A 17,328-nucleotide genomic window follows, 5' to 3' on the forward strand; every position below is an offset into this window, starting at 1 on the left:
AAGGGGATTTAAGGCACAGTTTATAATGGAAATTGAATTTCAACTTTAATTATAGTCCATCAGTCTGGTTAGTGATTCCAAAGATGAAGATGCTGCTGTTCATCAGTTCCATGAGCTGTGGAAGCATTTTAGGTATTTACATTACCCTTCATTTCAGGCAACATCAGAGCTGTAGAACTAGTGAGCTTCTCAAGGTCTGTTTGCCCCACTGCAGAAGAGGTGTATTGCTGGTATAAATCCTTGGCTGGAGAAAGGTTCCATCCCTAGTATCAGCCTTGTCACATTACACAATTAAATGAAAAATCATCTGTTTGAGCTGTTTGATATTCACCTGGTGGATCTTCTGAAAGGGTTTAACGAGAAGGTAATCGCAATAGACATTTCCAATTTACAGGAACACTAGGAGTAAAGCTTTCTTTGGGATGGACAAAAAAGTCCTCAGTGTATCGAGTTAGCCCCTGATCCTCCAAACACTTACACATGTGAGTAGTTCTATTTGTGCAATGTTATGTATGTGCACAAGTGCTTGCAGTAACAGGGTCTTAGACTGCAAACTCTTTAGGGCAGGGACTGTCTTCTACTACATTTTTGTATAGTCCCTAGGCTCAATATGGTACGTGCTCTCTAACATGTCCATGCAGATGCTCCTTTTCTAAATGCCCTAAATATGGCCCTGCATTTAGGTTCCATTTGATGGTGCTTCTCCTTGTTACCAGTAAAGTGATCCAAGAGGTGCTGGGAGATTCTCTAAGAAATATATTGAAAATTTCCTATCATTGCCCCAACTTCTTTCCTCCTCAGAGTAATCTCTTCAAATGCGCAATCCAAGTCAGACTATGGTCGGTGTGTGAGGCATCTCTTTCATAGTAGAGATTGCTTAGGCTACAATCCTACCCTTGTTCTGCATGCTGAATTCCTACATAGCCCTAGGGTAATGGAAACATTCACCACTGTGCAGGGATACAGCACAAGGCGTATGCCCCATTTAAGTCTTAAGTGAGACTTGAGGTGGAGTTAATTGTTACATAGAACTTGTTGGCCCACAGCATGGGTGTGAATTCTGCCCATAAATCTTTTTTTATTAGATTCATTAGTGACATAGTTAAACATGCCCATATTCTTTAGCTTCTCATCAGTATGTGGCAGGTGTCATCATCTCACTTTTTAATAGTATTTAAGCCAGGGATTCTTTCGCTTCATCTTATTTAAATTGCTTGTCACACCTTGAAGGTTTCAGTCATCAGTATTATTTATGATGGTATTTTACTTTCAAAAATCATATATTTATTATGTAACTGCCAGGGTATATTTATTATGTAACTCAAGTTTTCCAGGCTGCTGGCTACTCCCCAGTAGAGTGGGTGGAAGTGGGTGCCTCAGCCTCGTTTAAAGGTGGGAGATGTATGAGTCTTTAAACAGAAAATAATAACTTGCATCTTTCATTCCAAAGGATCCAAAAGTATTTCAAAAACTGATATACTAATTACATATAAAAAATTCCTTTGCTCAGGATAGAAATACAGCCTCTTCAGGGATGTAATGTGGGAATTATTTAATCATACTCAGTAGTGCCACAGGGCAGGAAATGAAGTGTAATGTATCCAATTGAAAATGAAGACAGAATATGGGTAAGGAGGAGATAAATATTACAGTTGGAATGTGGCCAGAACACTGGGGTTAACATTCATAAGCTTGTGAAAAGTGTTAGGGGATCTTTAATCACTATCCTTGGGTATACCGCTCCTCAGCTAGATGGCACATATCACACTACAGCCTCACGCTGGGGCGCAGATTCAATACAGAGGGAAGCATGCCATAGCTGAATCACTAATAGCACTTCCAGCAGCACTTAGGTGTTCCCATCCAAATATTCACCTGGTCCAGTTCTGTTTAACTGTGGGAGCTAACAGGATAAGGTAAGGTTCTTCCCTGCATTTGGGGCAAGAATAGATGGGAATGTGAAGGAAAGTGGCTTTAAGCCACTTTATCCCACTATATATTCTGAGTCAGCAAAGAGCCTGTTTTTCCCTGGGGTAAATTAGAGCAGACCTGAAGCTGCTTTTTCTTATGTTTAAGGCTGCGAATCTTTCAGGGAGGTCCTGGAAGTCATGGATTCTGGGACCTCCGTGACTTCTGCAGCCGCCCCAGCCTTTGCTCCGGCGGCCCCAGGCAACTGGCCCCGGGCACTGCCCTGGAGCAGCGGTCCAGGAGCAGTTGTGGTGCTCCAGGCCACCCTCGGCCCAGAGGAGCAGCGATGGTGGCGGGGCACTGGACTGCCCCTCCCAACAGGAGCAGCAGCGGCACCAGAGCCCCGAACTGCCCTCCACCCCCAGGAGCAGCAGCGTCCGCTGGAGCACCATTCCCCCCACCCCCTCAGCAGGTAAGATTTAGTTAGGGGTATTTTTAGTAAAAGTCAGGTCACTGGCCATAACTTTTTGGTTATTGCCCATGACCTGTCCATGACTTTTACTAAAAATATCCGTGTCTAAATTGTAGCCTTACTTATGTTCTGCTTCTCATGGCATCCTATGGACTCGGACAAGCAGAAAATGGCTATTACAGACATATTCCATTTTCACTCCTGGCCTGCCTTTACCCTTTTTCTCCCTAAGCAGATATATCCCTAAGCTAGGGCCTGAGAGTTTGGTTAGCGTACAGCCGTTACAACAGCTCTAAGTCAGCTGAGGCGCATTCTCAGAAGGCTGTTGCCTGCAATACAGAATTAGGTGTGACTTTGACATGGATCATAGAAGTGTCTGTGTTGTTCAGTTCATGAGTGTGGTAACATTTCAGCCCATATTTTACCCAGACTGCTTTATCCATTCCTACTGTTGAGGATGTGTAATACATTGTTAAGTCTTATAAACACTTGGTATCAGGTGAATTGATTTTAATGGGAACTGCTGACTGCCCGGTACTTTTGAAAATCAGGCAATTTATTTAGGTGTCTGAACATGGATTTAGGAGCCTGACATTTGCCTTCTATTTTTTTTTTAAATCTTGGCATTGGGATTTAGGGATCCAATTAAGATGTTTGCCTTTCAAAGACTGGCCCACAGTATACACTATGTAGCTATACAAATGGCACTCAGTTGTTATGTATTCTGTACTCTCCGGTGAAACACCCATATTAAACAACAGAAGAATATGATAGTGTGTGGTCCTCCCAGACATGGCATCTGTCATAGCAGTTAATACATTTATTCAAAAACATTCAGATAATCTGGAGGCAATTCATAGTAAGACAGTCTTTGTCATCAGCATCCATGAGCTAACTGATTCCTGATGGTTCTTAAATGGAACTACCATCCTAAAAGTATCTAGGAAAACTTCAAGGGACATACTCTGTTCCTAATATTTAAGGACCACCAGCTGGGAATTCTTTAGACTTTGCTTTCTAAGTTCATACACTTAAATAGCTAGAAAAGCTCGTCTTTGGCTTTACCAGGAAATATCTACTTGTATGCAGACACTTTTGGACTTACATGGTAAATGAAGGTGGGAACTGAATGACTTGTGGGAAATGGGATAAAAAGCATTTTCTTATTTCAGTGCTGTCAGTTCAAACTCAGTCACTACTGATCTATTCTGAAATGCATTTCCATCTGATAACTGTTCAGCTTCTTTAAAATGAGTTTGATAGTTTGTAAGAGCTATGTGAAATAATTGTAGCTAAGTCCATAATTTCTTAAAATTAAAGGAGCAGCAGAGGCTGGGCTGGTAGAGTGGATTTCATCTACCCATAGGCCATTTACACGGATCCACAATATACTAGGATTATGAGGGTAGAGTGAATTTCAGCCTCAGTTTGTTTCTGGGTACAGTTTAGAAAGCAAAAAACTGAATCATTAGCTACAGAAATAATCTATGGAATGAATAATTTGACAAACTTCAATTTCTTTTCTAGTAATATGGTTGTCCTTGAATAGCTGGTGACTTTCAGAAATGTATTCTTAATTTGAAATTATTTACTGAATACTTTTGGCAAATAGTTCTTGGCCTGTGGATTGTTAATGAGCAGATTGTAGTGAATTTCTAATATTCACATAGAACAATTTTTATTCGTTTTTTGATTAGACAGAAATGTCACGACATTAGGAGGACACGCTGAAATTTTGTGTCTGAAACTTGCTCCCCAATGTATTCATTAATAGTTGCTTAATATTCCCCATTTTTCATATGTTTGCTAGAAAATTCATGGAAACTAATTGCAAAAGAGGTACAAACACACCCAAAGCAAATTGAGAATTTTAAAATTTGAACAAATATACATGAACAGTGTTTTTTTTAATTTTTCTGCTTGGCTTTAATAATGATACAAATATCATTGACACAGTTTGGAGCCTCTGGGAAGAGGGTAGAAATACATTTGCAATTTAGATTTTGTATTAATGGAACAAAGCACAAAATGCCTTCAGATTCTACTTCATGATCCATGACTATATTGCAAAGCTCGCTTTCCTTAACATGTAATAATCAGTAATGTAGTATTTACTCTATCTTTTGAGATCTCTAACTAGAACTTTGAAGACAAATTTTGTTATGCTTTTCAAAACTGGGAAATTGTATTTCCTTAAAAGATGAGTTTTTGTTTTCCTTTGAGGACATTTAGAACAGAGAAAGAATAGTTTCAAGGTCTTGATGGACTGTGCCTCTTTTCCCTTTTTGGGAATATTTCCTTCCCCTTCCCTTTACATTTAATGTGAGTTTCAACATACTTTTTTTTGTAATATGAAAGATTTTTTAGTATTTTGTGAATACAAAATAATAATTTATGCACAGGAACTTGCAGGTACTTGACTCCAGTTAATACACAGCTACTATGTTATGTAATAGACTATATAAAGGCTAGTAAGGCCCTAATCTTGAAACTCTCATGAATGTACTTACATTTACCCATGTGAATCGTCTCGCTGGCATCAGTGGGACTGCTCATATGAGTAAAGGTAAGCACATGCATACGTGTGTGCAGGATTGTGACCTTAGTCTGAATGTTCAAAATGATCAGTTTGAATTAATTAAGCACAAAAATGAAAGGTGTTTTTAAAATAAAAACACTAAACCCACAACACTATAACAGAAGAGCAAGAGCTGAATTATTTTTCAAACATTTAGACATAGTAAGAATGTGCAAACATTTGTGGTTACCTCTCTTTGTTTTTGTTTTTTTTAATTAAAGTGTGTGTTTCTCTTTTTAACTCTTACCTAATTCAGATATATCTTAAACTGATTATCTTCAAATTTCCAGTGAAAATTCATCTCTGGTTAAGACCCGATTTAAGAAATTATAACCCAAATGGTATAATTTTGAGAAAGTAATGACAGTTTAGAATTAGGGGGTTAGAATGGAAAGGATTTTTCAACTTTAACTTTTGCAAAGCTGCCCGGACACTGTAACATAAGAACAAATGTTAAAAATTATTTTTCAAAGCATTTTGACGTGCCAAAAGTGAGCAAACGTCTGTGTTTACTCTGCTAAATGGTAAACCAGACTCTTTTTAGTTAATGATGTTAATGTACATGTGGGCTTAATTCTTCCTTTCGTAACACCAGGCAACACTGAAGTTAATAGGGAAGCACCACTTACCAGGAAGGAGAGTATAGTTCACAGAATAGGACATAAATACAATAATTATTAATACACAACTTCCATCATGAAGAAATTATGGATGCAACACACGCAACGTGCCTGACACAAGCCCGCGAAAACAAAGAAATGAAAAATTAACCCAGGTAATAGTACATACTCTCCATTCTTCCATCCACAAGCACATATTTTACAATTACCACTCCTACCATATATCACAGACCATGCACGGCAAACCTAGCTTCGCCCTGTTTTTGCCATTTTATGTACACACTTTACTTTTTCCCCAGCACTAACAGTTGTGGAAGTTTGGGGAAATAGGTTATTGTATTGCAAAAAGCTAGTTTGGTAAAAGGCTGCGCATAGATGGGTGGTTAAAGGAGGTGATGGAAGGCTGGTATCCCTGTAGGGGCAGAGTTAAGGTCATAGTGCAGAGGTGGGCAAACTACAGCCCACGGGCCACAGCCGGCCCGCGGGACCGTCCTGCCTGGCCTCTGAGCTCCCATCCAGGAAGGCTAGCCCCCCGGCCTCTCCCTTGCTGTCCCGTCCCCCTGCAGCAACGCTGCCGCGCGGGGAGCACAACTGCCTCTGCCTGGGTGGCGGGGCTGTGAGCTTCTGCATCTCTGAGCAGCATGGTAAGGGGGCGGAGGGTTGTGGGGGGAAGTTAGGGGACAGGGAGCAGAGGGCGGTTGGATGGGGTGGAGGTTCTGGGGGGGGCAGTCAGGGGATGGGAAATGGGCAGGGTTGGATAGGCATGGGAGTCCCAAGGGGCCTGTCAGCAGGCAGGGGTGTGGATAGGGGTCAGGGGACAGGGAGCAGGGGGAGTTGAATGGGGATGGGGTCCCGGGGGGGTGGTTGGGAGTGGTCAGGGGACAAGGAGCTGGGGGTGGTAGTGGCTGGATGGGTCGGGAGTTCTGAGGGGGGTAGTCAGAGGGTGGGAAGTGAGAGGGGGCGGATGGGGGCAAGGGTCAGGCTGTTTGGGGAGGCACAGCCTTCCCTACCCAGCCCTCTGTACAGTTTTGCAACTCCAATGTGGCCCTCAGGCCAAAAACTTGCCCACCCCTGTCATAGTGCATGGTCTGTGGTGTATTCTTGGTGTGGTAATGGTAAGGTGTGTGCTTGTGAGTGGGGGTGAAGGGTATGTACTGTTAGGGGGGTTAATTTTCCATTTCCTTGATTTTGTGGGTTAGTGTCAGGTAGGTTGTGCGTGTTGCATCCTAACTGCTTCACAACAGTTTTTTGTGTATTAATTTCATAGGGTGTTAATACTTAACTGGGTTGGGTATTGGATGGGGGCGGACCTATGGGGGTGGAGGGTAGAAATGCAACAAGAGAGTATTTCATCCCTTGGCAGTTGCATGTTAGCCCTTCCCTGCTGTAGAAAAAAATCTTATAGAAGAATGTAGCTCCTCCCAGAGAAGCTTTTATGAACTGGCCCTCCCCCAACCCCCAATCAATCAAACTTATAAACACCTGGCATCACCACCATCTACCAATCAGACTTGTGTACTCCTGGCCCCCATCAGGTTTGTGTGCTCAGCGCATAAACTTTTTGAGTATAGTGTGAATAAATGCTAACAATTACATAAGAGTCAGCATTTTTCAAAATGAAACTCCCTCTTGCATCGGTCTTCTTCGGGTCTGCCTCTCTGCCACGTTATGTGGAAAAAGACAATGTTTTCAAAGAGATGTCAGTCAACAATGAAAAGTTGCTGCAGGGAAATTTTAGCCACAGCCCAAATTCAAAAGTTTCTGATTAAAAATGTATGGAGCGAACCGAAATTAAAACCTACATGGAAAATTCAAACAGCATAAAATTAATCCTGTGTGAAATTCACCCCAGCTGGCCACCTACTTCTAGAGAGAGACAGGAATTTATGCCCCATTTTAGAATGCAATCCTAACTGTGGACATAGCTCCTAAGCACATGTGTAAGATTTTGCAGTTTCCGTGCAATAGATTGTTGTCAATTGTTAGAAATAAAAAGTCCTCTTAATGCCACCTGAGTGAGATGACTTTAACACTGACTTTTAACAGCTAATTACAGTTCCTGCGTGTATAAAATGTAAATCTCTTCAGGCTAGATTGAGCCTTGAGGCTCAGCCCTGCATATGGGGCAGTGGATAGCTTTGCTACTACAGGAGGAAAGATATTACGGCTCAGTCACAGTTCCTCCCCTGCTACCTTCCTATGCTGAGCAATCGTGTTACTTCACCCTTTGTTGGGTTACTTACCACCACCCCCGTGTCTTGCCAGCTGAGCTGCCTGATGCATGGAGGGTGGAGCCAAGACTTTGCCCCATCCCTGATATTCCCCACTGGCATCTCCTCATGCCCATTTGCTCACAGAGGTAAGGTGAGGGGAAAGTCTTATGTGCACAGCCTTGCTCCCTGAGCCTCAGTCAGAGAATCTAGTGTCTGGCTGTCAGGAGGACCCTACTTCCCTGGGTGGTCTCATAGGACTAGACAAAATCTAGCCCCATGTATTTCTGAATAGCTAACCCAACTACATGCAGGAGCACAGGGATCAAGACTGGAATATCATGTTTGTGTGACTTGGGGGGTGGGGGGGGAGGAGGGCAAATCTTTCCCGCTTACTGATTCTGAAATCTTGAGAGCAGTAAGCAAATTAATACAAGAAAATGACTACTGGTGTGTTTAAATATGCATCATTGTAGAGGAGGAAATTAAACAATCAGAGATGCTTCAAAAAATTATTTTTACCTCAGTAAGTTTTAAATCAATGAAATGAAGTGGAGTTCATCAAATAAAACTAAAGTAAAACTAAAAGATAAAATGCCAAGCAAATACATTACTACAGAATAAAGAAATAAATCAGAGAAGATAAACATTTTTATTGATGTTTATTGTTTAGGACTTTCTCTGATGCACAAAGAGAAAACAGTGGATGGAATTCACCTTAGTACAGAGGATTAGCACCATCTCCTCCAAATCACGTTATTATCATTGCTATAAATCTGTATTACAGTCACACCTAGAGGCCAACCACTGTGCCATTTACAGACAAAGGCTGGGAAATGTTATCTCCATTTGGCAGACTGGGAACTGAGAGAAAGAGAGATTAAGTGACTTGCCCAAGGTCACACAGGAAGTCTAGGGTGGAGCTAGGAATTGACACCAGAGCTCTTCAATCCCAGTTTAGTGCTCTACCCACAAGACCAACCTTCCCCTCAGTGCCTTGCATGAATGCTTATGGTGAAATCCCTTTACCCATATAAATCCCCTGGTCTTTGTGTGAGACGAATTACCAGGCAAAATTCTCCAGCCTCTAACCTGAAAAAAGGCTGTATAAATAGAATGTATGCTTTCTATGAAATGAAGGAACTCTAAAAGTAATATTGTCCATTTTAATATTCAATTGAAAGCAATCCCTTGTAATACTGTATTTAAATATGTTTACTTGGATGCATGTCAGGTTAAAATTACACTTAATAAGATAGTTTCAACAATTTTCTTTTGATTCCACCATCAGTTTGCTGTCAGCTGTCATAGCTGCCTAAAGTAAATATGCATTAGGAAACAGGAAAATTTATGACAGAAAAAACTGTGGGTAAATAAGTGGAGACAGAAGATAAACAAGCAAGTGCTGTAGTTTGACTGTCACTGGATCAGTTGAGTTACAAGTAGAGTGTATTTTGTTTATCTTGATAGGAGATCTAAGCTTCACAAGAAATTTAATAGCAAATACTGAGAAGGTGGCAACTAGAACTTCATAGTACAGTTTGCAAAACTTGAATCTCGGCCCATGTTCACAAAAAGGTTTGCTAAGAGGAACAGACTTTTCAAATGAACTTTAACCCAGTTTCAGATGACCCTGGCACAATATCAATTGAAGCCATGTATAACATCTGCTTTAACCCTGAATTTTTTTCTGGATGATATTAGGTGAAACATAATCTTTGACTGAATTTTGCTTTGAGTGTTTGGATTCATTCAAACCTGAAAATCAAATCAAAATTTCATTTGGTGCTGAAAGTTAGGAATTAAAACACTCACTCCTTGTAAGAAACAAAACATTCTATTATTATTATTATGGTTTAGATCTTGGGTAAACTTGCCATTACCCCAAGAGACCAGAAAGAGAAGTTTTTATAGGAGCAAAAGTGAAAGGAAATAAAACTGAGAGCAATAAGAGAAAATAAATCCGCTTTACAAGTGTGCTATAGACAGTGACATGCGGGGTCCTGACTATGGAAAATCCACCTCTGGGGAACATTGTGGTGGCAGCAACTTTTCTACTGCTGGGATCATTTCTCTTACACTGATAACAGAACAGGGAATTGCCCATCTAGCACAGAGCTGTTTGGATTTGTATTTTGCAACTAGCATGAAGTAGCCAGATTCTAGGCGAAAATCCACTATTGGATACTGAGATTTTGATTCGCTGGGGGCTGGGATGAGATCACCAAATCTATTTCATTAGTGATATGAATCAGGGTTTGAACTTTTCCAAAAGCTTGGGAAGGCAAGAACCTTAACTGGCTATGTCACCGGTCTGAAATTTTTAAAGATCATTTCTCTGCAGTTGGCAATGTGTAGAAACGATGAGTCTTGGGAGAAAGACAGGAAGGTGATGGAAAGAAATGTTCTTCTCTAAAGGTCTGATACCATCTATTGCAGGTCTGTAGCAGAAGCCACTGAAGTGGATCTCAACATGAGAGTTGGACTACACACAGGCAGGGTGCTTTGTGGGGTCCTAGGTCTCCGCAAATGGCAATATGATGTCTGGTCAAATGATGTGACTCTAGCAAATGTAATGGAAACTGGAGGATTGCCTGGGTAAGTCTCTAAGAAAAAACTACAGCCCTGAATGAGAGCATCAATTATTTCTCTCTTTAACTGAAAGTATTTTGCAAAGCCGATTACTACTATAATTGATACATAAGGGTATTTCAAATTAAGAACTCTCATAGGCTGTATTACCTGCTGTTCAAACATCTCCTAAGGAACACTAGGGTTGAGTGACCTGTAGATTTCTGTTAGTAATGGTTCAGAGAAGTAAATGTGAACAACATTCTGTTAAAATGTAAAATGTCCTTTGAATAAGCTTTTCACTAGAAACTGCCAAATATGAAGGGTAGGAATGAGGCAATGATAAAATTTTAGTCAAGAAAGAGCTAAATACTCCTCTCAGTAAAATGGAGTTACCTCAGTGTAATGGAGGGGAGGGTTTGCCCATCTCTGCCTCCAAATGTGTGGCTTAGTATTACCATTACAGAGTCAGATTTTCAAAGTTAGTCATGCCCAATGCCATGCAAACATTAGTTTGTGCTTAAAATATGTATCCAAATACTAGGCGTATGTGTGCAAATCATGTATTTGCATGTGCTCTTGGAGAGCTAGTAATTTAACTGGGTACTGAAATGTCAAGGATGCATTGAGCTTTCTTGAGTACAAGTTAAGGGCATGCAAGCATGTTAGAACACGACCCCCTGTATCAACTGGAGATTTGTTGGATTTTTACAAAACAATTTGTGTTCTGCTGAACAGGGAGAAGTGGGGCCTGCTAATTCTTGTGGGTAAGATGGGAAATTTCCTACTTGGCTGACATTTGTTTACTATAGATGATTTTGGTAGTTTAGTTTAGTTTGCTTTGGAAACTCTTATCTTAAGGCATCACAGTAAAAAGAATTTGAAAAGATATTTAAGAGAAGTAATACCTTTACAGTTAATTTCTATGAAAATGTTCCATGTGTAAAGGGTGACAGAAGAAAATATAAAAACAGTTACAGGAAAAATAGACCAATGGAGAGAAACCTAGCTGGCATTGTTGGGAGAACAGAATGGGTGGGAGCAGCTAATAAAATAGGTTGGCTAAATTGAGACCATCAGGGTTTGTCTACATGGGGACATTCAGGAAAATTAATCCAAATTAACCAACTGTGTGTATGTAAAGTGGATTAAACTTCATTAAACCCCTGTGTGGACCCTCTTATTCGAAATTAAAGCGACTGTAATTCAGTGTAACTTATTTCACTTCCAAAGTGAATTAAACTAAACTGAATTAAGGGCACTTTAATGCTGATTTAGAGTGTCCACCCAGAGTCCTAATGTGGTTTAACTAATCCACTTTGAAAGTTAATTGAGGTTCAGTTTCCCGATTACACTTATGCAGACGAGCCCTCAGAGTTGTAAATGGACGGGAAAGTGAATACAAAAACCTGACCTTTATATAGCAGAAAAAGAACAGCCATTAGTAAGATTTAAAGAGTGGGGTGGCATGCATCAAACAGAGGACCAGTATCGCTAGCAAGTGCTTTAATAAATACTTAGAAAGCTAGAGTACTTGAAATATAACATGTATGCCTGTATACTTTGTAAAATCAACAAGACTGCAATTTAAGGTGGTACTCTATAGTTACTTACATTTGTTCAAAGCATCTGCTAAATTTAGGAAGTTTATATGCTAAAAACACCTCTGCATTCTAGTTGGTTGCGAGAATTTAGCTGCCCTACAACAAAAATTCACCTACTGTTTGTGCATGTAATTCACCTTTGTGTTGGCCCTCTGCACAGTGGTGGATTTCACCCAAATGAATAGGTCCTGGCTCATAATGCATCATTGCTTTAAATTCTTTTTTCCTGTCTTTCTCTCTAGGAAAGTTCACATAACAAAGACCACCTTAGAGTGCCTAAACGGTGACTATGAGGTAGAACCAGGGTATGGCCATGAAAGGAACAGTTTCTTGAAGAAGCATAATATTGAAACATTTTTTATTGTGCCATCCCATCGAAGGAAGGTAGGCTTCACTAATTCTAGCTTGTTCCATGGTGTAATTTCATAGTTTAACAAGTATATTGTGAAACCACCCTTAAAACAGAGGCAATATCTATATATATTAACTATTGAGAGAGACAAGGTAGGTGAGGCAATACCTTTTATCAGACCAACTTCCGTTGGTGGAAGGGACAAGCTTGTGAGATTCACAGAGCAATTCTTCAGCTCTGTGAAGCCCAAAAGCTTGTCTCTTCCACCAACGGAAGTTGGTCCAATAAAAAGTATTACCTCACCTACCCTGTCTCTCTCTCATATCCTGGGACCAACACAGCTACAACAACTCTGCAAGTAATGTCTTAATTATTAACATTTCATCAAACCGTCTGTGAAAATAGGATCTTTTATTTTGGAGGGAGGGGGACAACATACATGATTAGTTCGGAAAATTGATCATTCTCTGAAAAATAATCTACTTTTAAGTATGAACTGTCAGAAAAGCAGATGGTTCATTCAAACCCTGCAACTGTACTGTAAAATAGTATGTGATAAAATATCACCCCAGTGACTGAAGTTCATTCTTCTCTCCCTCTTTTCTTTTATATAAGCATTTCTGAACATCAAACCTTCCATCTTTGTACTTTTTTGTTTGTTTGTTTTTTGTTCTCCCCTCTCCCATGTCCACATTTGGACATGTTTACATTCCCAATCATGCTCCCCTAACCCTTTCTACAATAATGTGTGATACTAGTGGCCCATTTACTAGGCCTGAAGGAGTCCCCAGGGGATAGAAGCAGCAAAAATAGTGATTACAGTCTTGTCTTGCCTGCAGCAGAAAAGTAAGTGAAATGAACTCACCCATAATTGACCTAACATACCATGGGAGTTTGAAAAAGTTGCCATGTGAGCTCTACAGCACAGGCCTAGTTATCTAGGTCAGGGGAAGAAGCTAGAGTTAGCCAGCCCGGGTTTTGAGTCCATATACCATTGCATCAGTGTTTGCTAATCATTCAAGTGCCTTAGAGCAAATCTTAAAAGGGTAGCACAGCAAATACTCAATACTCTGTCCAGTGTGTTCATTCTCCTCCTCCTGATGAGCTGAGCTGCTCCTGAGGCCTCAGATTCGTTGCCCCTGTTCATTCATCCACTTCAGCCACAGTCCCCACATGCCCTCAGTATCCCCCCTCCAATCCACAGCCTTCCCAAAGCTTTGCTCCCCCTATCCCTGTTCCCCTCCTCTGCCCCCTGCCAGATCTATTGAGATGTGGTGGGGGAGGGGGTGAAGAGTAGGCTTGTGTACAAAGAAGAGGCACTTGTGCTTTCCTGACCCTTCTCTAATCCTGTAGAGAATCTGTGGCCCATTTGACAGCTAGGGCCTCTTTCTCTATAGTCAAGTAACGGGTCTCTCCGGGGAACAGTTTTCGCCTCAGGTAGAATATGGGATGTTCCTCTCTGGTGTCTCCTTGAGACAGTACTGCTCCGATCCCTACCTCCGATGCGTCCGTCTGCAGGATGAAGGGTTTCTGAAAGTTGGGATGGACCAAGATCGGCTCCCGGGTCAGCCGTTCCTTTAATGCCTGAAAGGCTGCCTCACACTCCCAAGACCACTGAACTCTTTGGGATAGTGATTTCTTCATCAAGTCAGTCAAGGGGACCGCCAAATTCACAAAATCTGTTACAAAACACTGGCAATATCTGGCTAGGCCAAGGAATTGCTGAACCTGTCTCTGTCGTCGGCATGGGCCAGTTCTGCAGCGCTTGTACCTTCCGAACTAAGGGTTGCAGCTCTCTGCCCCCAACAGTATAACCTAGGTATGTTACTTCGTTCTGCCCAAGATGGCATTTCATTGGATTCATGAGTCCAGCCTCCCTGAGCGCATGTATGAATTTAGAGAGGTGTTGAAGGTGGTCTTCCCAGCTGGTGCTATATATGACGATGTCATTGATATAAGCGGTGATGTACTGCCCATGTGGTTGTAATACCCAATTCACGAGTCGCTGGAAGGTGGCCACTGCCCCATGTAGCCCAAATGGCATGGTTATAAATTGATACAGTCCAAAGGGGGTTGGGAAGGCCATTTTTGAGCGTGAGTTTGGGGTCAGAAGGATTTGCCAGTACCCTTTGGTGAGATCCAAAGTAACCTCTCGAGGAGTTCGTTGACCTGCAGTATCGGGTAGACATTGAATCAGGATATACTGTTCACCTTTCTAAAGTTAATACAAAACCGGATGGACCCGTCTGGTTTCAGGACTCTGACTATTGGGCTTTGCCACTCACTATGAAATCTATATCCATCAAATCTATATCCAGCATGACCTCCAGTTCTTTCTGGACGGCCCCCCACATCTTCTTGGGCAGAGGTCGGTGGAGGTTGCGTACCTTTTGTCCTGGTATGGTGACAATATGAGCCGACAAGACATCTGAGTAGGACCGCAGGAGTCTTTGCAGTTGCTCTCTCTGGGTCTGGACAAGTCCTGTTCCTATCAACATTGGCCCATCTTCAAAGGATTCATCAACCAGGGGTCCTAATTCTGGTTCAGGGGTGTAGGGTGTGATTAGTAAAGCCTCCCTGCTCCTCCAGGACTTTAGCAAATTGACATGATATGTGCATGTCTTGTGGTGCCAGCCTGGCAGCTGGACCTTATAATCGACAGGCCCAGTCTACCACGTGACTTCAAAGGGGCCTTGCCACTTAGCCAATAGTTTGGATTCGGTTGAGGGCAGCAGGATTAGGACCTGGTCTCCTGGTTCAAAGCTCAGCACCCTGGCTCCCTTGTTACACTGTTGTGCCTGAATCTGCTGCACCTGCCTCAGATTTTCTCTGGCAAAGGTCCCTACCATCTGAAACCTCTCCCGCAGCTATATCACATGATGGACAACCCCCCCTCGCCTGTGTCTCTTGCCCTTCCCGGCCCTCTTTCAGAAGGTTGAGGATATCACAGGGTGGTCTTCCATATAAGAGTTCGAAGGGGGAGAACCCCGTTGATGCTTGGAGTACCTCCCATACGGCAAACAACAAGGCTGGGAGTAGTGTATCCGAATGTTGCCGATCCTCTTCCACAAATTTGCGTAGCATGCTCTTTAAGGTCTTGTTAAAAGATTCTACCAATCTGTCTGTCTGGGGATGGTATAGAGAAGTTCTGAGGGCTCATATATCTAAGAGATGGCAGAGGTCTGCCATCAATCGGAAAGTCACGTTTGTCCCCTGATCTGTTAAGATTTTGTGGGGTATTCTTACCCGTGGAAAGACCTTGATGAGCTCAGCGGCTATCTTAGGGGGCGTGGCAGTCCATATAATGGGACTGCTTCTTGGTAGCGTGTCATGTAATCCAGTATCATGAAGATATACCAGTGGCCAGAGGAACTAGTGAGCCTACCAAGTCAAGTCCTATTCACTCAAAGGGGACCCTAACCACAGGGAGGGGATGAGGGGCCCTTTCAGCAGTCCTTTTGGGTCCATGCATTGGCACTCTGAACATGAGGCACAATAATTCTTCACCTCCTGGTGGATATCCAGCCAGAAGAACCACCGTGCCACCCGTTGGAGGGTCTTTTCTCTTCCAAGGTGCCCTGCCCAGAGCACCAAATGGGCAAGGTGTAAAAGACCCTGGTGCAACCTCCGAGGGACCAGCAGCAGGCGAAGCAATTCTCTAGTATGTGGCTCTTCCACCAGGCGATAGAGGTGGTCATGCCATATTTCGAAGCATGGGCCTTTGGGTTTTTTGCGGAGCACCCCTCCCCTCTTGATCTCTAGCGGTAGCCTGCTCCCAGACATGACTAAGTGTAGGGTCCTCTCATTGTTCCCAGATAAAGTCGCCAACTTGTTCAAGCTCTGTTCATGCATCATTGATGGAGGAGTCTGTTGGTGTAGGCGGGGGCACCGAGATCATGGCAGACTTGGAGGGCCCTTCCCCTGGGTTGGCATCCCGATCCCTCACAAGTAGCCCCATTTTTGTTGGCCCTTCATCTTCTCTTGTTGGACAGTACTGAGAGGGCTCTTGCAGTAGTTCTAGGAACCACGGCCAGCCCCACCCCCAGAATCACTGGATAGACCAGCCTGGGAATCAAGCCCAACTGAGAGGGCTGTGCTTTGGTGGTATATCTCCAGCATCACCTGGGCAGCAGGATACAAATATAGGTCTCCATGGACGCATTGGATGTGGATGGGGGACCCGTCCGGCTCAAGGTCTGGTACCAGGTCGCCTCGGATGAGAGTATGGCTACAGCCAGAGTCTATCAGTGCTGTTGCAGGAACCCCTTCTATGAGCACCGGGACCTGGAGCTTCTCTGGGCCCCTCTTCCAAGCCCGGGGGCTGGCTACCCAGAGCTGCCCGTAATTGCAGTCCATATAAGGGCCATCATGTCAGAAATGCCCCTCTTGACCACATTCATAACAACCGTCTCGGCCCCTCTGGGTGGCTAGTCCATTCTAATCGGATTGGCTCTGATGAGTGGGCTTTCATCCCACCGTGTAAGGCCTCGAATAGCAGTCTGCTTCAGACTCATGTCAGTGTTCCTGGTCGGGGCTCTCGACAGGAGTTGTAGCCCTCCCAGTGGGGCCGGGAGGGGTTTCCCCTTGGCTGGACGGTCTTTCCCCCCGGGTTCCTCCATCTTATGGGGTTGGGATTCTGTAATTTCGTCCACCAAGTAATCCTCCATCAGTCCAACCGCTTCCATAAGCGTTGCAGGGCAGTCTCTATGCACCCTCTCCTTCTCCATTCTGGAGGATTTGGGTGAACTGTTCCAAAATTACCGCTTCTGCCAGTTGAGCACCAAACCGCTTGCCAGGCTTTAGTCATTGCCAAGTGTAGTCCCGGAGACATTGAGCCACCGCTCGTGGCCTAGCCCCTGCAGGGTACCATTTCTGATTAAAGCACTGGCGGTGTGTCTCGGGGCTGATATTGGTCTGGTCTAGTGTGGACACCTTCACTTTTTCATAGTGCACGGCGTCCTGGTGGTCAAGGTTGCGATAGGCCACCTGGGCTGGCCCTGTTAAGTAATGGGC

General features: G+C 43.1%; 1 protein-coding gene across 2 annotated transcripts in view; it reads left to right on the forward strand.

Annotated features, from left to right (window-relative positions):
* ADCY1 (adenylate cyclase 1) overlaps positions 1-17,328 on the forward strand; it is a 216,570-nt gene that overhangs the window by 132,746 nt on the left and 66,496 nt on the right. For both annotated transcript variants that reach the window (XR_006172716.2, XM_005300390.5), the window contains exons 6-7: positions 10,228-10,386; positions 12,206-12,347. Coding sequence is in view for 1 of the 2 variants with exons in the window: in XM_005300390.5 (XP_005300447.2) it covers positions 10,228-10,386; positions 12,206-12,347 (301 nt within the window). In the remaining variant the exon portion in view is untranslated. The remainder of the gene's footprint in view (positions 1-10,227; positions 10,387-12,205; positions 12,348-17,328) is intronic.

This window comes from Chrysemys picta, chromosome 2 (genome assembly GCF_011386835.1).
Source record: "Chrysemys picta bellii isolate R12L10 chromosome 2, ASM1138683v2, whole genome shotgun sequence".
Lineage (NCBI taxonomy): Eukaryota > Metazoa > Chordata > Testudines > Emydidae > Chrysemys > Chrysemys picta.